At 53.4% G+C, this 21,554-nt stretch overlaps 1 protein-coding gene across 6 annotated transcripts in view; it reads right to left on the minus strand.

Moving 5' to 3' along the window:
* Positions 1 to 4,496: 4,496 nt before the first annotated feature.
* NOS1AP (nitric oxide synthase 1 adaptor protein) overlaps positions 4,497 to 21,554 on the minus strand; it is a 33,338-nt gene continuing 16,280 nt past the window's right edge. Inside the window, exons 3-11 of one of the 6 annotated variants that reach the window (XM_062497480.1) lie at positions 10,947 to 11,039; positions 10,512 to 10,570; positions 9,798 to 9,906; positions 9,253 to 9,394; positions 7,965 to 8,125; positions 7,601 to 7,613; positions 7,297 to 7,445; positions 5,457 to 5,622; positions 4,497 to 4,900 (exon numbers count right to left, since the gene is read on the minus strand). In XM_062497480.1, the coding sequence (XP_062353464.1) occupies positions 4,497 to 4,900; positions 5,457 to 5,622; positions 7,297 to 7,445; positions 7,601 to 7,613; positions 7,965 to 8,125; positions 9,253 to 9,394; positions 9,798 to 9,906; positions 10,512 to 10,570; positions 10,947 to 11,039 (1,296 nt within the window). Of the gene's footprint in view, positions 4,901 to 5,456; positions 5,623 to 7,296; positions 7,465 to 7,600; positions 7,614 to 7,953; positions 8,126 to 9,252; positions 9,395 to 9,797; positions 9,907 to 10,511; positions 10,586 to 10,946; positions 11,040 to 21,554 lie in introns of all 6 variants that reach the window. The other 5 variants (XM_062497478.1, XM_062497477.1, XM_062497479.1 and 2 more) reach the window with 5 other exon arrangements.

Genomic DNA, 21,554 nt, shown 5'->3' on the forward strand with positions numbered 1-21,554 from the left:
GCACACAGGACCAGCGTGGGGCAAGACAGAGTAGCAGCGAGCCCAGGGCTCCACACTGGCACTGCTGACACACCGAGAGCTTCTCTTACCTGGCACCAAGCGAGTGGGGAAGCAGGTTGTGGAAAAAGAGAGAGAGCAAGCATTTACCAGGGGAATGGCAAGGGAAGAGGCCTGTCCCTTCCACGCTGCCAGGTGAGGTGTGCTGCCCACCTTCTGCTCAGACCTGTCATGCTGCCTGAAGAGATGGCACTCACATGGGGCTCCTTGTCAGCCACAGCCTGGTAAAGCCACAGGGCCTTGTCTTGGGGCACCCACAGTGTGGGCTCTGCACTGCCCCCCCCACCATGACTCCCTCAGCTCAGCCAGGCTGGGTCTCTGTGGTGGGTGGCAGCAGGTGCTTGCTGGGGAAAGGGCTCTGCATTCGCACCCTACAGGTTTCTCCACCATGTCATCCCAGAAAGAGTCCTTGAAGCTGTGGGGCCTGCTGGCAGGAATGCCAGTTCAAACCCCTATGGCTGCCTCCATGTCAGTGTGGGTGTGTGTGATGGCTCCAGCCAGTTCCTGGGTGAGCCTGGTGCTGTTCTGGGGCCTCACTGCCCATCAGCATCCTCTGCCCAACTCTACCTCTTCATCCCAGGAGCACATACAGAGACAGAGACAAACACCTCCACATCTCTTGGGACAGACGCAGAGGAAGGATTCCCAGCATTGCTCCAACCTCATGGTGGGCTGGGCCTCTTACAGGTACCCTCAACTCACTGCAGGCCCTTTCCTCTGCATTCTGTGGCCCCACAGTCCTTCTGAACAACAAGCTCCCTGCCTGCACCTGTAGCATGTACCCTGGGGTTCATCATACAGTTGTGGATCTGCACCGATCGAGCCACCCAGCAGTGCCTGGGCAGCCTCTCCTCCAGCTCTCAGGAGTGTGAGCAGCCTGACGACCTCTTGGAGAGCTCTCTTCTGGCTCATCAGATGACTTCCAGCCCGAGAGGGACAGGCTGGCCAGCAGCACAGCCAGCATCATGGTCCAGGACAAACTCACTGCTTCCCGAGAGGGACAGGCTGGCCAGCAGCACAGCCAGCATCATGGTCCAGGACAAACTCACTGCTTCCAAGTGCCAGCCTGTGCTCCAGCATGGCAACCAGTGCATGTTGTGCTGCCCCATCTTCCCCACACCGTGGCTGCTCAACTCCCCAGATCCAGCACAGCTCCCAGGAGATCCACAGAGCAGGAGCTCAAGGCACAGGAGGCTGCAGCCCCCTGGGTGTCCCTGCAGCCCCTGGGTATCCCTACAGCCCCCCGGATGTCCCTGCAGCCCCCTGGTGTCCCTGCAGATCCCAGGGTATCTGTGCAACCCCAGGGTGTCCCTGCAGCCCCCTGGGTGTCCCTGCAGCCCCCGCATGTCCCTGCAGCCCCAGCAGCCAGGCAGCTGCCACGGGAGGGCACTGCTCCATCACTCCTGCCAGCAGCAGAGTGAATTGTTTCAGAAGTCAGCTTCTGCCTATGCGCTTGCTTTTGCCTACACAACACTTCTGTCATCCTTTAAGAGAGGGTCTTCCCTACTTTCCCTTCTCCAGCAGCCAAAAATGTCCCGAGCCCCTGGAAGTGCTGATTAGCATCTCTGCATCTCCGTGGGGAGCTCTGCAGATGCCAGGAAGCTCTTGACACCCTCCAGCTGTTGGATCAGCCCTGAGACGAGGCTGTGCTGCGCAGTGGTTGAAGGGCAAGACTGAAACACCTCTACTCCCAGCAATATTCTGGGCACCTTGCTCTCGTGGGCATCCTGTGGCTGGTACCACAAGCAAGGGTCCCACAGGAGAGGAAGCTCAGGTTGGAGGGGGCCTCTGCAAGGCCAGAGGATGCCATTGCTGGTGCTGGCACCCAACACGGAGAGGGAAGGAAGCACAGAAAGAGAAAAGTCAGTGAGAAGGAAGAGACAACAGAAAGCCTTGAGAAATAGAAAGATTTATTTAGCAAAAGCCAGTTGACTAATGACAACACCCAAGGGTTAAGTGCACTTACATTGACAGATTGGCTTCCCAGATAGATTGAGTCAACAGTTAGTAATATGACAGTTGTAGGAAAAGAAAGGACAAAAAATATAGCTATAAAACCCCTGTCAAGGTCCATAACAAAAGTGAGAGGCTAGAGAGGAGTCTTGGAGGCAGCGCTCACTTAGGAGGTGTCATTTACACATGTACACCCATGGCACAGCATGGGGCTGGCAGGATCCTACCCAGCAACCCCTCAGCCCATGGAGCACCTGCCACTGTCCCCTGTGGGCAGAGTATGGGGCAGGAGCCCGAGGCCACAGCTGGTCCTGACAGCCCCTGCAGGAGCTGGGACACAGCCTGGGCTCTGTGTGTGCAGCAGGGAGAGAGCAGAGAGGTGGCTCAGGACATGGCTCCCCATACCTGCTTCCTGAGACAGCCCAGCCTGGAAGAGACCTCTAGAATGCTGCTGCTCCTCTCAGGCTCTCCCTTCATCTGCCCCGTGTGTACAGCTGAGCTCCTGCTGTCCTTTCCCCTGAATAATTAGTCTGCCCACATGGAAACTCCTGTCCAAGCTCAACCACCCTACCCTGTAAACGCCATGCCTTGTGCATGCTGCCATGCCCACTTCCTTCTCCTAGCTGGACCAGCCTCACACTCCTTACTTTCACCTTCAACTGCTGCAAGCTGGCACTGGGATGTCGGGTCCCCAGCAGAGGGATTGGCAGAGCTGTCCCCACAGCCATGAGGGATAGTGCATATGGAGGCAGTGGTGCCCAGAGGACAGGAGCACCACATAGCAAACAGCACCTTCTCCCATTCTGCCTGTTCTGTGGCTGGTGCAAAGCTCCCTTGGACACTAGGGCACTGCTGGGGACACTGAAACATGTCCCTCTTTCTTTCCCACTAGACCCTCTAGCTCCTCAAGTCCATCCAGTCCTGCCATGTGGTGGAGGGTGCATAGCTCAGCTCGTGCTGACCCCAGAGATCTCATCCACACATCACTCCTCAGCAGCCCTCAGTCCCAAGGGGATCAGGGCAGAGAGAAGTGATGGACCTTCCTCAGCAGCCAGGCTAAGCCCTGGAGGAGAGCAAGAGGTGGTGTCAGCCAGGGGTTAGTTGCAGGCAGATTGAGCAGAGACAGAGCTGGCGAAGGTGAGAGCAGCATGGAAGCAACAAAGCAAAGCAGAAGCAGGGTAGGAGGGAGGATGGGGAGGAAGAGAGCTGTGCCAAATCCCCACCTCACGGAGGGCTTCCCCATGAAGCAGGGTGGACATCAGGACTTTGGTTCATACTCCTTCAACCATGGCCTCTTAGACCTGCCAGGCAGGTAATAAAAGTGTTTGCAGAAAAGGAACAAGCTCTGGGGCCCTTGGAGGCTCCCAGAGATGGCTTTCATGTGTAAGTGTCTCGAGGGCTAGTGGGGGCCCTCAGATCTTAGATTCACTTTTCCAGAGCGTGCAAACCAGAGGTGTGATGAAGCACCCCTGCAGACACCAGCAGTTCACTCCTCATTGAAGGCTGGAAGTGTGCTCATGCCTGAAGATGCCAATGCCAGCACTGCAGCTCCCAGCCTTGGTCTGGGGCAAAACAACTGCTGGGAAATGGAAAGATTTGTCTATAAAGCAAAGCAGGGAGTTTGTGGTGATGGGAAGTGCTTGAAAATGTGACTTAAGAGCATAAAAAAGGTTTTGAAACCTGGCAGCTGGGCCAAGAAACCAAAGGATCAGATGATGAGGGGAAGGACACTCCACAGCTTGGTGCTGCATGCCCTGGCTCCCTGTTCCACACCGCACTGTGCCTTCCCCTCTGCTCCACCTGCCCTGGCATGGATAAACCCTGTCCTGGAAGTGCCACATCCTCCTGCCAGCAACTGCCTGCACCAGGCCAGCCTGAACAACCTCACGTCACCCCTTCAGATCCTTTCCAGGCTCATCCCCACTGTCCCTCAACGCCTCACGTCTCATTCACAGACCCACTCTGACAGTGCACTGTCACCAACTCTCACCTAGCATGGCCTTGCTCTCTCATGCCCCCCGCCCTGACCACCATGCAGACAGCCAGACCAGCTGCTCTGTCCTTGCTCACACCTTGGAGCTGCCCCCTCAGTCTCTCTTGTCCCTGCTCACTGCCCTAGACTGCTCTCCCATTCCCCCAGCAAAACCCTTCCTCTGCTTTACTGCTTCCCTAGCAGCAGCAGTGGATCGTCCAGCAGAAGTCCCTTGTCTCTTCCTGGCCTTGACACACAGTTTGAAGGGAGACAGGGCCAGGGGGAGCACAAGGAGCCGTCAGCTCGGTGTCTGCTGCAAAGCAGGGATACTGCAGCTCGGCACATGCTCTGGGCATGACTCCATCCTCACCTCCACACTCCTGACTGGGTGCTGGAATCCTCCTGCTCCCTCCTCTGCCCCCCATCCCTCCCTGCCAGGGCCGTGGGGCTGCAGCCAGGGTCCCTCCCTGGCTTCAGCAGGTCCTGGCTGCTCTGCACCACCTCCTGCTGGCCCCTACACCGCGATCTCATCCTCCAGGCTGTCGCCCAGGTCCTGCCTGGGCTGCACGCGGAGCAGGCGCGGCGGCTCCTCCTGGGACCAGGAGTCGCGCTCCTCGCTCTCGTCCGTGTTGGACTCGTACTCGGAGGCGATGCCCGACTCGCGGAACTTGATCAGCTCCAGGCTGCCCAGGGCCGGCTCTGGGGCTGGCGGCCCCGACTCGGGGAGGAAGCGGTAGCACTCCAGCTTCACCAGACAGTCGTTCCTACCTATGGGGCTGCCCACGGCGCTGGGGAACGCCGAGCTGGGGCCCAGCGGCGGCGGGTGCGTGTCCTCAGGCTGCGGGGTGGTCGGGTCGCAGAGGACGGGCAGGACGTTGGAGCGGAAGGTGATCTCCAGCAGACTGTCCTGGGAGCCTGCTGCAAGAGAAGGGCACGGCTAAGGGCCCCAGCTTCCCCTGGCCACTCTACCTGGCTGCACACTGGAGGAGGAGAACAGTCTGGGCTCATTTGGGTATCGACCTCTCCACTCTCTGTTTTGAGGGGCCTATTTGGTATCACTAATGCCAGGAGCTGCTGCTGACCAACGAAGGGCCAGCTCTGCAGGACAAGAAGTTAATTATCTTCCAGCCCAGCTCTTGCAAAGAGCTGATGGCCACATCTGTTGGAGAGGAAGATCAAGTAGGGGCTCTTGGGCAGGTATGGAGCAGGCCTGGAGGATGCAGGCACTGGGGGAAGTGGACACAGAGCTGATGGAGGTAGGTGCCTACCTGTACACACAGCCCACCCCAAGCCCCTCCCCACGCTGCATGCAAGCACCCTGCTGCACACACACAAGCCAGGCCAGAAGGGCACAAACATCCTTCTGAACAAAACGACTGGGAATGCACAAAAATCCCCAAGATAAACACCCACATGCATGTCCCCCACAGCCCTGGCTAGCTGCAAGGGAAGAGGAAGGGGTGGCAGCGCTTACTGGTCGTGTTCCCCGCCAGCTTCAGCTCCAGCTCCTGCACCTGTTTGACCAGGAGTGAGATGTGCTGCAGCAAGTCCTTGTTCTGAAGCAGGAGCTGGTGCACACGAGCCTGGGCCTCCAGCCGTGCTGCTGCTTCTGCTGCCAGCTGGTCCTTCAGCAGGTGGACCTGGACAGGATACAGCAGGTGAGCAGGGGCACGTGCTGCTCCAGAGGGCTTCAACTCTGACTGTCCCTGCTTCTCTCCCAGGGCTTACCAGCATCCCACCCACACTGTGATGAAACAGCCATTCCCTGTGGGTCCTGTGGATGGGATGGGGAGTGTGTGGCTGGTGTCACCCCAGGGCTCAGCACATTGTCCCCCAGCCTCCCCGCTGAAAAAGCCCAAGGCCAGGTGGGCAGGACTGAGCTGTCAATGCTGCAGGTGAGCAGGGGATGTGCCTGGAAAGGACAGCCCGGGAGCAGCCAGATGGATGCAGCACAGGACACACTCTGGATGGTGCTGTGGGTACGTGAGGGTGCAGCCGTGCAGCGGAGCTGGCCCTGGAAAAGCTGTGATTTTGGGCAGCCTTCCCAGAAACAGGACCCAGCCAGTGGCTCTGTCACAAGGAGCGGCTGCAGCACCACGGATGGCAGGGTGCTGCTGAGGGGGCAGCTCTGGGATGCCCGCTCAGCCTGGCTCTGGAAAGCAATGCCTGCAGGGAGCCCACAGTGATTTCAGCACAACTACCTCCATACAAACATCTGTCTCCAGAACCATGTCGTGTCCACCCACCGAGGGCAGACAGCCAGGAGCTCCTGCCCAGAGCATCTCTCCGATCAGAGAACCCCAGAAATGTACACTGCACAAGGGAGCAGCAGTGACCTGGGGGCCACCTGAGCTCAGCACCCCTTCCCGGCACCCACCCACAGCTCTTAAAACTGCTCCAGCAAGGACTGGAATCAGGAAAGCACAGATTTACAACTAAACAAAAAAAAAAAATCCAAACCAAAAATAACCTCAAAACAAAAATATCCCCACCAAACACAAAAGGCTATTCTGCTGTGGCCTGAAAGTGACCTTGAGGAAGAAGAGGAAGCTCTCTGTACCTGCCAAGCTGTGAGCTGCTGCTGCAGTTGCAGGGCCACCTGCCCGCACAGGTGGGTACCACAAGGCAGTGCCAGCTGGCCCAGTGTGGCCAGCAAGGTGGCACAGCAGTGCCCTTGGCAGAGCCGAGATGAAGCACTGCAACCCTGGGAGTGACAGGAGACCAGGCAAAGGACTGGGATTTATAACTTTCCACAAAGCTAGACCAAGAGCAAGGGGTGTAATATTTGACACCCTAAGCAGGCACCATGGAGCCCTCTGGACTGTGAGCAACACTGTACTTGGACAGACACAAAGGATTCCCCAAGGATGCAGATCCCTCTTCCAGAGGGGAAAGCAACTTGGCAGCCTGTGACCCCAAAAGGCATGTGGGCTCTGGAGGCAGCAGCTCAGGCAGAACTGATCCACAAATACTGATTTACTGAAGCGGGAGGAGCAAAGCCAGGGGGCAGCACAGAAAGGCTGCTGGACCCTATCGCTCAGGCCTCAAAGGAAGTTGATGAATTGCAGTGAGCTCTGTATGGGGTCAGAGAACAAGTAAAGCTCAGGTAATGAGCTCGATAAAGCAGCCAGAGCTGTTTCCATGAAAAACATGGAGAATGATCTGCCAACTGCACAGCCCACACACACCAGTCACTGGGGCAGGGCACTGGTGAGCAGACAGGGGCCAAAGGCCCCAGACACCTGGGGGCAAGCAGACCCAAGGAATGTGCCCCAGCCCTGCCACTGACCCTGGGAAAGAATGGAGGGGACAACCTGTGCCACGGCTACTTGTGTCTGCTGCTGCTGCTGCTGCAAGAGCTGCTGGAGGAGCTGCATCTGGTGGTGAGCAGACAGGGGTGTTCCCAGGTCGGGCAGCTGGGCAGATGAGGGCAGCAGCATCTTGGGTGACGCCGTCAGGATATCTTCAGGGTGGAGGCAGCTCTGCAAAACACCAGTGCTGAAGGTGTGATCCCCCGGCACTCACCTCAGAGAGCCACCAGGCACACACGAGTTTTGGCACAGAGCAGCTGCCGAAAATACCCAGAAAAGCAGCAGCTGCATTCCAACTAACACACACTTTGCTGAGGGTGCTTAGAAAACAGTACTTTTTTTTCAGTTTCAACAACAACCCAAACACTTTTGTAGAAAATCCCCAAAAAGGCTGATGCTTCCCATGAGAATTTCCACTGTGTCAAAAAAGTCTTTTTATTTTTGTGTTTTTTGGTGGAAAAAAATCCCCACCAGCTCTGCTCCAAACCCTTTCCATGTGGCTGCACAAAGCTAAGCCCTGGCACGGAGCTCTCCAGGAGCGCCCTGGACCCCAGCCAAAGGGCAGCCCTGCAGCGGCAGACAGCTTTGATCAGGAGCTGGGGAATGCTGCACAATCCCCTCCAGATCCAGGAGGACGTGCTGGGGCTTGGGCCGTGCCACCCCCTGAGAGCTGGGCTCGCAGTGGCACCCACCTCCTTGCCCACAGCGTCCAGGTCGGTGACGCCGCGGCTGAAGTCCAGGATGTCGGCCCCGGGCAGTGGCAGCTCCACGGCGTCAATGTCAGTCTCCTCGGCAGAGGTAGTCGCTCTCTCCACACCTGAGAGGTGACAGGCTGTGGGAAAGGGTCAGGGTAGGGTCCATGGCACCCACAGTGGCCATGCCTACCCACCACAGTGCCCCGTGCCACCCACCCTCCAGGTAAAGAGAGACACGGCTGCTCCTCCTGCTGCTCGGGAGGAGGTTTTGTGTTCAGCCAAAAACACAGCCAGCCCAGCACACCAAACCTGGGAACAGCAGCCAAAAGCCCTGATGTGGGGCAACCGGGCCACCGAGAACAGAAAACACAGATAAAGCTGGAGAAAGGTAAACAAGAGATTACAGGAAAGAAAAACAAAAAACAGATGCTCTGCATTCCCCAGGGAGCTGCATATCGTTGCCAGGACATTGTGTGGAGGAAAACCAAACAATGACTGGTCCAGGACAGCCTAGGGATTAGGTCATCAGGACAGAACTGGTCAGAGGCAAGCAGGAAACCATAGCTCAGCCCAGGTTGCTGCTGTTGGGAAGTGGTGGATCCAGCCCACAGCATGGCAGGGCAGGGAACCCACACAGACGGGCAGGAAGACCTGCCAGTGTCCCACCTGGCACTGGAAGGGCTTCACTAACATCTCCAAAAAATTCCTGCCTCCCCTCCAGCACAGGCACCGGCACCAAGGAGCAAGGCTGCTGCTCCCTGGGACCCTGCACAGCTCAGGGTGATGGGACTGGACCAGCAGACCCCAGTCAGGTATCCCTGCACCCTCTGCCCACAGGGCTGAGAAGGAGCGGGGTCTGCAGCCTGCCTGCAGCCTGACAGCTTGCTGGGAGACCACAAACAGGGCTATGTCCATTCTGGGAACTGCAGAGAGCTGGCCCCAGAGCCAGCCTCAGGACAGGAGGAAGGTCTGTGCTGGGGGCCCCCTGTGCGGAAGCAGCGAGGGAATGTTTGCAGTGTGTGCAGCCAAGCACAGAGCAGAGCCCCGGGCACTGCTAATGGGCTCTCAGCAAGGGGCATGTCTGAGAGCATCATGGCTAACACCTAGAGAAGGTTCCTTGCTGGGCCAGATCCCAGCTTGAGCCTGGAGCACAGCAGGGCAGATTGCTGTGCAGAACCACTGCCCGGAGATGTGGGCAGTACAGGAACACAGTGCCTCTGTGATCCACACCTGCCACCCCCACAGCCCCACCTGTGTGCTGTACCTGAGACATCCAGGTCATCTCCATTCCTCTCACTGTCTGCATCCTCCTGGCCATCAGCGTTCTGCTGTGTGTGCTGCAGGCTCAGCTTGTGGCACACCTCGAATGCCTGCCCCACTGTGCGCACGATCCGCATGGCCTGACTCTGGGGAGAGGAGAGGAGAGGAGAGGAGAGGAGAGGAGAGGAGAGGAGAGGAGAGGAGAGGAGAGGAGAGGAGAGGAGAGGAGAGGAGAGGAGAGGAGAGGAGAGGAGAGGAGAGGAGAGGAGAGGAGAGGAGAGGAGAGGAGAGGAGAGGAGAGGAGAGGAGAGGAGAGGAGAGGAGAGGAGAGGAGAGGAGAGGAGAGGAGAGGAGAGGAGAGGAGCTTCAGCTGGTCTGCCTCTGCATGGTGACCCCCCCAGCCTGGCACAGCTCTCAGGGGTCTCTGTGCTGCCACAGGATCTCAGACCCCCGGGGTGCCCCAGGCTGGCAGCTCCAGTGCAGTGCCATGGGGTCCTGCCCCAACTGCTCCACCCAGAGGACACCAGGACGAGATCCCAGCATCTTTACCTTCTTCTTGGACTTGAAGACGTTGCATCTGAAGACATTGCTAGAGCCATCCCTGGCAATGTAGCTGAAGATCTTCAGGTCCTGGGAGTCATGAGATACATAGAATATCCTGCAAAGACAGAATGGAAGGCAGAATATAAACATACACATTACCCAGGAGACTGCCAAAACCACAACCAATACTTCCCATGGCACAGGGTGCTGGCCAATGCCCAATCTCTGCAGCACATCCCTGCTAAAGCCCATCACAAATCTTTCTGGCAGTGGTTTTACCTCAGCTGGGAAAATTTTCCTGCTGATTCAGCAGCAGCACACATTTTGCAAAGGTAGCACGGGACTTCTCTGCTCAGCCCCTGGGGACAATGTCAGCAGCCCAGGAGCCCTCCAGGAATGGAGAAGAGCAAACTCCATTCCTGGCCTGCTCACAGAGCTGGATGCCTCGCCCAGGTGCCGGGCAGCCCCTCCCCAGCACGGCTGGGGGCCTCTCTCGCTTCAATTTGTCTTCCCTGGGACAGACATGCCCTGCTCTTGGCTTTTGGGAATAAGATGGAGAAGAAGAGCTGGTGACTTTGGGAAGTCCTGTGAGCTGTCTTCCACAGGACAGGGGCAGTGCTCAGCACTCTCCAGTGCCCAGCATGGTGCTGGTGTGCTGAGGTGTGGGCAAGGGGCACAGCAGAGCCATGCCAGCCTCTGCCCCTCATCCCACAGCCTTACCTGTAGATGGGATCATGCATGACGAGCATTTTGTTCTCGTCCCAGGCCCATTCTCTTTTCTGCAATAAAAGAAGCTGAAAATGAGTACGTCAGATGCTGTCCTTGAGAACAAGGACAGGGCAGAGAGACAGTCAGGGACATACTTGGAAAGCTCTTGTCACACCTCTGCTGCTGCTCCCCTGCAAGCCTTTGCCAAGGGTGAGGTACTGTTGGGGACCAGCCACACCCCACATCACCTCCCACAGGGCCCCCTGAACCCTACTGCACCACACCAGGACCTGCTCAGCCACCCTATGGGAACACGACTCACAGCAGGCTGACCCCAGCCTATCCCTCCCTCTCCCAGCCCACCAGGGCTTCCCAGAAATTCAAGGATGCTGCAGCAAGAGGACTCTGCTGCTGAGGCACTGCTGCCCAGGGACCAGTGCTGCCTACCTTCTTCTTCTTCTTCAGAATGACCTTCACACCATCCACCGACACTATAAGGTTCACTTTCTTCTTCTTGATATTCTTGGCTTTAAACTCATACTGCAGGAGATGGAAGAAAACACCTGAATTAGCCTTCTTGTGCCAGGACAGCCCCAGGGAGGGACAAGGGACACATTTTCCTGGTCCCACATCAACCTGTACATCCATGACAGGACAGGACAATGGGTATTTTTGCCCTACAGTGTCCCTGTGCCCAGCATCTGCAGGAGCACACACCAAAGCAATCCAGCCCCTGGGTGTGGGTAATGCTTTAACCAGTTCAGGATGCTGCTGGGAATGTTAGCTGTGTTTCAGAGGCACCTCTGAAGGGCTGTGCCTCCCCAGAGAGGGACCACCATGCCCCTAGCCCTGCCAGCCCCCAGGAATCTGCAGCTCGGCTTGTGGCCATTGCTGAGCTCTGGAAAGTGGAATGACATTTTGAGTTGGGTATTTCTGGGCTCAGTATAAAACTGAAGATGATTGCTGAGGATTCCATGAACCCCTCCAGGGGAAATGGAGTAATGCAATTACCCACTTAAATTAGAGATCACTGGACAGGAAAAAATCCCAACAGCAATTTCCAAAGATCAGTGACTAAACACAAAGCTCTGCTCTGGCCTGGGAAGAGAATGAGATTCCCCACAAATCCACCCACTCTGGCATTTAGAATGTTACAAGCTGGGAGAAGGCTGGCAGAGGAGTGGGTTAAATAAAGCCACTTGGGCTGATCCTGCTGTGGGATTTCTGAGGAGTCCCATGACTGGCTTGCCACAGGTGCAGCCACATCAGGCACCTGATCTGCTGGTGCTACTGTGCACAGCCATGGGGACAGACCCTCTGTGCCCAGAAAAAGCCCTGCAACCTGCCCCTTGCCCTCCTGAGGCAAAGGGGGTGGATTTCTCCTCTTATCTTTCTGGCAATGTCCCTGCAGAGGCAGTGCTGCCCTGCTTGGCTTGCTGTGATATTCCCAGCTTCAGTGATGCATTGGCTCTGGCAGCCAGAGCCAGCAGGCACAAAAAGCTGCTGGCCCTGACTTGTGATCAGATGATAAAAGACTGAGAGCACAATTCCTCAAAGCCTTTTAAAGTGGCTGAAGGGGATGGGAGATTCAGAAGGTTTGGCAAAAAGCGTGGGGAATGCAGCTCTGCCCTCCCCTGAGCACTGGTCAGACAAGCTCACCCCCACTGGGGCTGAAGCCACGCTGATGGGATGAAGAAAGCAGAGCTCAGGCTCCCACCGTGGCTTTGGTGAGGCTCAGAGCCCCCACCACAGCCCCACGTACTGCTTGCATGGCTTATTCCTCGTGGAGAAGGGTCTCACCCGAGAGCCCACCACTGTGGGCTTCTCAGTGCCATCTCATCATTGCCAGCAGAGATGAAACTGCATTCAGGACCCCTTCCTTGTGTCCTGTCAGGACAGTAGACCAGTGCCTGGCACCTAACACTACAGAAATGTCTTGATTTAGCCCTGAAAAGGTGAGCTTTGGCCTGATGACCTTGGAATAATTAACCCAGTCCTTTCTGAGGCTCTGCACGTGATTTTCCAGGAGCTGCAAGCTGATCTGGAAGCTCTCTGCAGCACCCAGGGTGACTGCATAGCACCTTGGGTGCTGATGCATGACCGATTGGTCCTAACAACCACTGATTATACACATCCAGCTGCATTTTGGAGCTCCTGCTGCTGTGGGGTTTCTGCTCTGGGCTACCCCAAGTGGTAACTGATGTGGGCTTGGAAAAGAGAAAAGTATCTCAGGGTAAGACAGACTATTTTAACATGTTTTTTTTTTTGATTTCTGCTTTTGAGGGGCTTCCCAACTTGGCCTAAGGAAGTATAAGCTTTGTGCAGATCCTGTGAGTGGGATCTGAGGCACAGAGACTGCAGGGGGGGAACCAAAACCCTTCACTTAAGGGGGCCATGGAAGAAAAAAAGGTCTTGTAAAGAGGTCTTTACAAGTGATCAGCACCTCCCTGGCTTGAAGTTGTTCTCGATGACAGAGATCTGCTGTGCGTGCCCATGTCTGTCAGCATTCTCCCTGCTGCTGCAGAACAAACGGCTGCAAAGCATTGGGATTTGAGCTGTTCCTGCTGCTGGAAGGAGAGCAGAGGTGATAATGGCAGGGCTGGAAATGCCACCAAAGGGATTCTAGAATGGTATGCACAGCCACAGCCACAGCCACTGCTGCTGCACACAAAACAAGCAGGCACAGGAAAAGGAAACCCACATTTCCACTGCCACCCAAACCTTGCTGGGAGTATATCCTGCACTCCCAAAGATGTGCAACAGGAATTCTCTGTATTTGGGAGCTGGGTGGCAGCAATTCACCCTGCACTTGCCGGGCACTGCACTGGAATTTGGGGACTGCCTCAGGAAAAAAACACATTTCACATTTCAGACATGAAGAGCTCAGCTCACCCATGGCTCCATCTTGGAGAGCTGAATCCTAGCCTACAGCTTAATAAAGAACTGATACAGAAATAATTATCCAGCTTGAAATCAAGAAAGGAAAGAGGATTTGCACAGCATTCCCTTGATCCCCTTTGATTTCACACCATGCAGGATTTCACTGTACTGCTTATAACCAATTAAATGTCATAAGAGAAGAGCTTTCTTAGCCTTCAACCCAGGCATTTTGCCCATCTTGGGTACGTTTCTGGACCTTTAAATATTTCTAATAATACTACAAGCTTGGGTTAATTATATGAATTCTTGTTTATAGCAATGTGGCAATGCCAGAGGAAAGGGAAGGATTAATTTCAGGGAAATGCACAGAAAATAGAAGACCAACAAAATCATCTGTTCCTGGACTTGCACAGCTCCTCTGTCTGTCTCCCACTGAAGCTCTAAGAGCTGCATTAAAATTTTTGAGCAAAGAAAATGGACATCTGAGATACAACACTTAAAAAGCCCCTCAACTGTTTGAGGAGAAAAGCAAAGGTGGTCTCAGTAATGCAAAAGAAGGACAAGATTATCACTTAATTTTACTCTGCCCACAAAAAAAAAAACATATTCAGCTTTTGAAATGGAAGAGAAACATCCACTCCATCAGAGCACGGGAGCCTTCCCATCGACCTTGGGCTAGTGGGAGTTTATTTTCAACATCTGTCTTTTGTGCAGAGTTCAGTATTTCAATAATTTTGGAAGGAAAAGAAGCCAGCTGGTGTATGCATCATTGCACAGCGCATTCCTACCGGCAGAGAATTAAAACTGCCCTTTCTGGAGAACTGAGTAACATATGTTCCTTAATGGAGAGCGCATGTAACTTTGTCAGCTCAGAGTAAAATTATGTATGAATCCAATGTGTGAAAAGCAGGGAAAATTCAGCATCCCTAGAAAGATGCTCCCCATCCCTATGCGGTTGTTTCCACACAGCAGAAGTGTGAGAAAATTTGAAACCACGCACTGCGCACAAGGTCAGGCACCGAGGAAGAGAGATGATGTATTTCCATATCCATCATCCCCCACATTCACAAGCATCTGAAAAATGTTAACCTGAATAAAAACGCCCTCATTTCATTCCAGCCTGTCTAAATTCAGGTACAATTTAACTCTGCCCACTAGTAAGTAAGGGAAAGTACCAGGAATGTTTTATGGTCAGCAGAATACAAATAAACAGAATATTTTTAAAAGGAAGTTGCTCTAAGTGCATTGAGCTGCCCCTGTCCCCATTCACCCTCATCCTCCAAAAGAAAAAAACAAAAAACAAAAAACAAACAAAAAAACCCAACAACAACAACAAAAAAAAAACACCACAAAAACAAAAACAAAAAAAGTAACTAGCTTGTACTTTGTACTGGGGAAAGAGCAGTATTCTGAGAATTCAATGAACAAGGAAAAAGCAATTCCCACAAAACTCACTGCTGCTTTGCTCACTTGGGAGGCAGGGGACAAGAACCTGCCGTAAGTAAGCACTGAAGAGGATGCAGTTCTTGCCTGGAACTTGCATTGCTGCATGTTTCTGCAGCAAGGCCGTGGAACTGTGAGCAAAGCGGGGTCCCCTGAGGCAGGAGCTGCTGGCAGCACCCCCAGCTCTGAGCTCCTCAGGCAGCTCCTCCTGCAGCTGGCTGGCACAGCAGTTCATAAAACACCTCATAAAATACCTCCCCAGTTAGACTTTAACCCCGGGTCAGCCCGGGCCTGCACTCTTGATGAAGAATTAACTTATTAGAGAATGACAGCCAGGACCGAGTTCAGTGGGCACAGGCTCCACGACGCCAGGAATTCACAGCTGGGGGAGGCACGTAGCTCCCAATTCCTGCTGCTGAAAACAAGGGGAATGACAGCAAAGCTCAGACATGGCAAGCAGCTTCCCAGGAGGGAAGACTGAGAAGCCTTGCTGGGATCCTGACAGCCCTAACTGGGAGGAGTGGCAAAACCAGCTCCACACAGAGAGCGAGGATTTCGCTTTACCGAGCCGCACAAAGAAATGGCACCAGCCTCAGTGCCCTGCAGTGACTCAGAAGCCAGCTGTGGCAACGGGAAACTGTGAGGGATAAAGGCCCTTTTTGCCAGGCCAGGGGTGCCAAGCCACGCTGGGACTGGGCAGGGAAAGCAGGAGGAGCAGGAAGGCAGCACTCTGAGCCCTCTGTGGGGTAACCCACACCCAGAGCTCGGTGCCAGATCCTGCCAAAGCACCAGGAGCAGACTGCAGCCACAACACCCCATGCCTTCCTTTTTCCTTCTGGTTAATGGGAGGAAAAGTGTGCCTTTCAGCCTGAAAGAAAAGAGCACTGGAGAGAAGGGAATGATTTTAAATACAGCAGACAGATCTCAGCTGGCCAGAAGCAGCCTTGCAGAGCATAAGAGTTCACAACCATGCAGGCTGTGGTACTGTGTGCTGTTCAGGCAGGGAGCAGGACAGCAGAGAGCCAGAGTCCTGCCAGGGCTCCCCAGGCACAGAGCATCCATCCCTCCCTGCTGCAGCCCCCAAAACAGAACAGAACAGCCCTGCCAGGATAGTTGCAGTGTCAGGGGATGACATGGCTGGGAAGCAGGGCACCTCCCAGGAGGGCAGGCAGCTTCATCCAAAAGGCATTTCTGAGCTTCAGAGTAGCTGACACTCCACTCCTCTGGGCTGCACTTCATGCCCTCAGGGGACTTAGGCTTGCTGGAGGGGAGGAAACTGAAATACCTGCTCAGCCTACTGATGTGATCAGCAATAAATGGACTGAAACCTGTTTTTAAAACACTGCTTTAAGCCATCCTACCAAAGTGCTGTGCTGCTACCTGTGTCTGATCCCACCCTTCAGTGTGGGATCCCATTGCACCCCAATTCCTCTGTGCATCTGTCAATCTGGCCATGGCCATGCTCCACACGAGAGGGCACTTGCCATGGGATGCCAGCAGCACCTCCCTGCTCCCTCCAGGAGCTGGGATACAAAACAACAGGAAAAGCAGGGAAGTTTGGGGATCTCCTCGGTGCGATCACTTTGCTTGGGCTCCCTGCTCCTGCCACCAAATCTGAGGACAAAACCAGCCCATGGCACTCACAGCAGGGATGGGTCCCATTGTGGGGCACAGAAACATGGAAATATCTGGGGTCAGGATGAAGGTTCCCACCAGTTCCATCATCAGACTGCCAGCATGGCATGGCCAAACATGTTGGGCACCTCTGCTATCCTGTCAGTTTGGGTTTAAACTACTCCTCAGGATTAAATTTCCCACGTCCTCCTGCCTACACCCCATTGCTGGTGGTTTTTTGGCACGAGCTGGACTTCAATTTAAGGCCACAGCAATTTGGAAGAGAGGAGGAATAATGAAGTACTGGATGCTTATTCTTGGGCTTAATGATGCTTTTTAAAACTCTGCTACAGCTCCTTGGAGTTTGCATTTGCACATATGGGAAATGCAGCTCTGAGGTACATGTGTTTGTCTGAAATAAATGTGATTTTGGTTTGCACTGACAAAGTCAGTGCCTATTTTCCCACCCAACTTCAGGTTTAATTTCAGTACCCGTCTGTGATGGTTGTGTGTACCAATGGGTATAAATGGGAGTCAGGCTAAAAATACCCATGCTGTGAGAGCAGCAGAGCCAAGTTAAGGTTGCTGCTTCAGAACCACCCCAGGATTGCAGCATACTCATCTACCACACAAAATATGTTTTCCAATAACATCCAATACTTCACAATAAATGCTGTCTGCTCGGGTTGCTATTTCCTACCAGAGAGCTGCCTCCATCCACTTCCTGCAGCCTCCCCTCACTGCCTCCGAGTTTCACAAGTTGAGGTGGCAAACTGGGACACACTCACCAACCATCTGCAGGAGAAGCAGCTTCACAGGAAGCTCAGATAAATCAGAAGTGGTAAGAATCAATACCAGGGTTAATGGAGAACGTTAACAGGCAACAACTTATGCCAGCCCCTTCTTTTGAAGACTTCTATTTGCAAGTTGATTTACCTCCCTTAACAAAGAAATCCTCCAGCATTCCATACCTCTCTGTTTTTTTTAAAAAACACCTTTCAATCAGAGGTTCAGAGAAGGCCCACGGGGGATGCAGCAGCAGCAGCAGCACTGTGTCATGAGGGATGCTGGAGCAGGAGCACATCCCTCAGTCCCACCAGCAGCTCACCAAAGCCACCAGGGTCCCAGTGCCAGTGTTGCTGTTTATTTCATGGGGGTTTGAGCAACACCAAGCTTAGGACAGAAAACTGAGGCTTTCTTTCTAGTCCGGCCATACCATTTCTCCTCCAGCCAGGCATATTCAGTGGCAGCTCCGAGTGGGAGCAGTGCTCACAGGCTGGGAAAAGCAGCAGCTCTCAGGCAGGCATGCAGGTCGGTGCAGACCCTGCCACACGCTATCCCCCAGCCCTGAAAACACCCCCCAAAACACCTTCCTTTGACAAAGCCAAGGGAGCGATAACAGCACAAGATGTGGCAAGCTCCCCCCTACCTCCACATGCTGCCATCCCTGGTGACCATGCTGGGTGTGAATGAATTGGTGTGTGGGTGCCTGTGGGATACTGGTCAGACTGGTTATAAAAACAACAGCAGGCTGGGAGCTGCTTCCTGTAGCCCAGGAGAACAAGGGCAGGCTCTGTGTGCATCTGCTCTCACACTGCTTCTCACAGCCTGGGAGCAGAGCACAAGGAATGAGCTGTACACGTGCTCACATTCACCACCTGTTGCTAGAATAAGCAGAAGAGCATTTCTTGGGAAGCCCAGATCTGCCTGGAATTTGTGGTATTTTTAATTAGATATGCGCTGGTTTGACCTGTGCAGGCAGAGGCAGCAGAGCTGTTTGGTGCAGGCACCCTTTGCAGAAGGTAAGGAACTACCAGAGCCTGGAAAAGGACTCTACGCTTCCAGCCCAGAATGGGTTTGAGCTAGAACCAGCTTGGTTTAAAGAGCAGCACTGCCATTTGCAATAATCAATGATAAAATCCTGCCCCTCTCTGGCACTGATGCCTCAGGGGACCCCAGGACTGAGCAATGTCCAGCACAGCATCTTCCTCCACCTGAGAAGGAAAACAGAAAATTTCTGTGTTCAAAATTAGTTTTCTCCCACCAAATGCATCCTTTCATCCTCAAGGCAGCTGAGGTAAATCCCTGCCCACACAGATGGGTGAAAGGCATGGCTGATACTGCAGAGGAGCACAAAGTCACCCCAAATCCACCCTGAGGGCAGATGACAAAGCAAGGGGCACCCTAAGAAGATCCCCACACAGCACTTCAGAAAGGTGTCAGCTCAGCAAAGCCAGCCAAATTGCAGCATACTGATATTTACACCCCAAGTTGCGAAACACAGGATTTATTTTGGTATTTTTCTACTGCTCACCGAAGAGCTGCTCTCCCACTGTTGCTTAAAAAGCTTGAGTAAGACCAGTTGGGAAGGCAAATGAGAATAGGCAGGCAGAGAAGCAGTGACACACCAAGGAAGGCAGGCTGGCAATACTGTAACTAAATCAGCAATGATGAAATTCAGACAATTAATAAAGAATGAATGAGCAGCAGCATTAAACGCTTGGTGCATCAGAAACATGCCAGCCCTGTGGGGCCTCTTAGATGCTGGCAGTGCTCAGCAATGTTTCTGGGTTGTAATGGAGAAAAGAGGTAATTATTCATATCACTCCTGCTTCACATTTCCTGTTTCAATAATAACTAATCCAGGTATTAAAACCCATTCACTAAATTCTACATGCTAAAGGCAACAGGAATAATGTCCTTCAGAGAGATTTAGACAGAACTATTGAAAAAATTTCCAAGTAATAAAAGTACCAAGATTTGAAGCGGAGTTAGAAAAGAGGGGTTGAAATCCACCTCAACAGCAGAGCTCCAGATGAAGCAATGAGAGGCAGAGGACAGAATGCCACTGTGCTTCCAGGAAACCCCAGCCAGGAAAGCACAGCAATGCTCATTTCTATGCAGGGCTGGGGAAAAAAAAAAACAAAAAAAAAACAAACAAACAAAACAAACCCAGTATTTGCTCTCCAGGCCAAGTGTGCAAGAATCTGGCATCTACTCATTTCAGGATGATTTTATATGGCATTGGCCAAGCAGCCTCCCACGGGAAAAATTAACAGAAGTTGCATCTGCCAAGATGCAGAAATGTATCCTAAAAAGACCCTGGAGGCATTGCAAGGTGTCACCCCAGTCCAAAAGACGCTGTGGAGACAGTGTGGACACACTATGGGGACACCTGCAGCAAAACAGAAAGGTGACCTTACCTCAAACCACCAGAACCACTACCAGTACAACCCATTCCTGTGGAACATCTGCTTTATCACTCACTTCAAAGAAGAAACAGAACACAGCTCAGAAAAAAATCACCAAGAACAGGAGGCAGTTTGCCCAGAGTCCCACATGCCAGAGGTCAAAACAAACGCTCTGTATTTGTTTTATCCACACAGCAGGCTGGGTGGGCACTTGTCCACAGCCCAGACCTGGGGCCTGGGAAGAGCTTCCTCATATCAAAGGCTCTGACTTGAGGCAAATGCACAAAATCAACTGGCTGGGAGTTGAAGTTGGATCCACTTAAATCACAGCAGGATTTCTTTTTTCACAGAAAGCTCAAGGGGAGCTGCACCCCGAGCCACACTCACCAACAGCTTTGGCCAATGATTCTGGATTTCTCTTCTCTTCTTAGATAAAGTAGATTCATTAGCATGTAAGCAGAGGTCAGCATAGATGTGCTCTTTGTGCTGGTGGTACACACACATCCCCCAGGCTCCCAAGGATCAGGGAATGTTTGAAGGAGTCCAGACCAGCCCAATCCATCATGTTAAGAGGGAGTAAGAAAATGTCACTGGAGCAAAATGCTAAAACAAAACTGGAGGCCTTGGAGAGAAAAAGGAAGAGATGGCTCTCTCAGATGCCTATCATTACTGAAATCCAACAACACTGTAAAACATCACAAGTCAGGCTGTTTCCGGTTAATTAACAATTAAGCTCAAATTTAACCATCCCTGCTGAAGTTTCCTGTGGCAAATGCACACTTCAGGCTGGCTTTTGCAGCTTCTGCAGGAGCAGATCAGCAGTTTCCATATGCAAGCCCATGACCAGGAACTGGTTTGGTTAGGGATTTTTCCCTGCCAGGTTACATTCCCACTGCTGAAAACTAAGCCACAGATGAAGAATCTCTGGGATCCTCGTACTCCATCAGGGAAGCCTGGCAGAGAAGGAAACATTTTTTTACGCTGAAAATTCTTTGCCCTGGGTAGACTTTACTCCAGGTGGGAAAATCCGTGCCGTCCAAAAACCCCAGCAGAAGCAGATCAGCACCAACTATGATCTGCAGGGACACCAGAGCAGCCACGGCCACCAAGCCATGTGGAGAAGCAGCAGCCCTGGGTGGCCCTGGCAGCCCTTCTGTGACAAGGAGCAGGCAGGGAACCTCCAGGGATTTCCATGGATTTCAGCATGCTCTGCAGGCTCTTCTGCTGGGTTGGGGACAGTGCTGGGCTCCTTCCCCTTGCTCTGGGCAGTGCTTGCTCCTTCTGCTGCCCTACAACAGATACATCCTTTCCTCCCACTCCCTAATTAAACGCCCATTCCACATACCAGCTCACACAACGGTATTTTGCAACCTCTCCTTTTAACCAGCTGCACTGCTTTCCTCTGCTCCTGCACAGGGCAGGAATACCCCAAATCCCTCTGCCCCTGCTGGACACCCCAAATCCCTCTGCCCTGGCTGCAGGCTCTGCACCTCCCCAGGGCACAGCATCCCTTGGAACACCTTCCTGCTGCACTGAGCCAAAACCACCAAGAATTAATTTTAGCAGGTAAGAAACTGGGGCACGTGGCATTTCTTTTGGAAGGCTGCAGCCCCAGGCTTATGTCTCTCTGCTGAGGTGATGCAGCAGAGAACACCACAACAGATTAAAGGGTCCCTGGCCTCTGAGGACCAGCAGGGAAGCACAAAAGCAGAAAAGATAATACACAGGAGAGGCATTCAAGACTGATTTCAGTTTGGTTTGACTTGAATTCAGCCCAGTTCCCTGCACAGAGATGTGGAAGGAGTCTGACAAGTCACAGCCTCCCTGTGCCTCAGGTTCTCACCCATAAAATGGATACTAAATACTGCTCAACCCCTGCTTGTGAGCTTTATTAACTCTTTGGTGTCATTTTCCTGGGTTATTTCTC

The sequence above is a fragment of the Cinclus cinclus genome, chromosome 8, assembly GCF_963662255.1.
Source record: "Cinclus cinclus chromosome 8, bCinCin1.1, whole genome shotgun sequence".
Taxonomy (NCBI): Eukaryota; Metazoa; Chordata; class Aves; order Passeriformes; family Cinclidae; genus Cinclus; species Cinclus cinclus.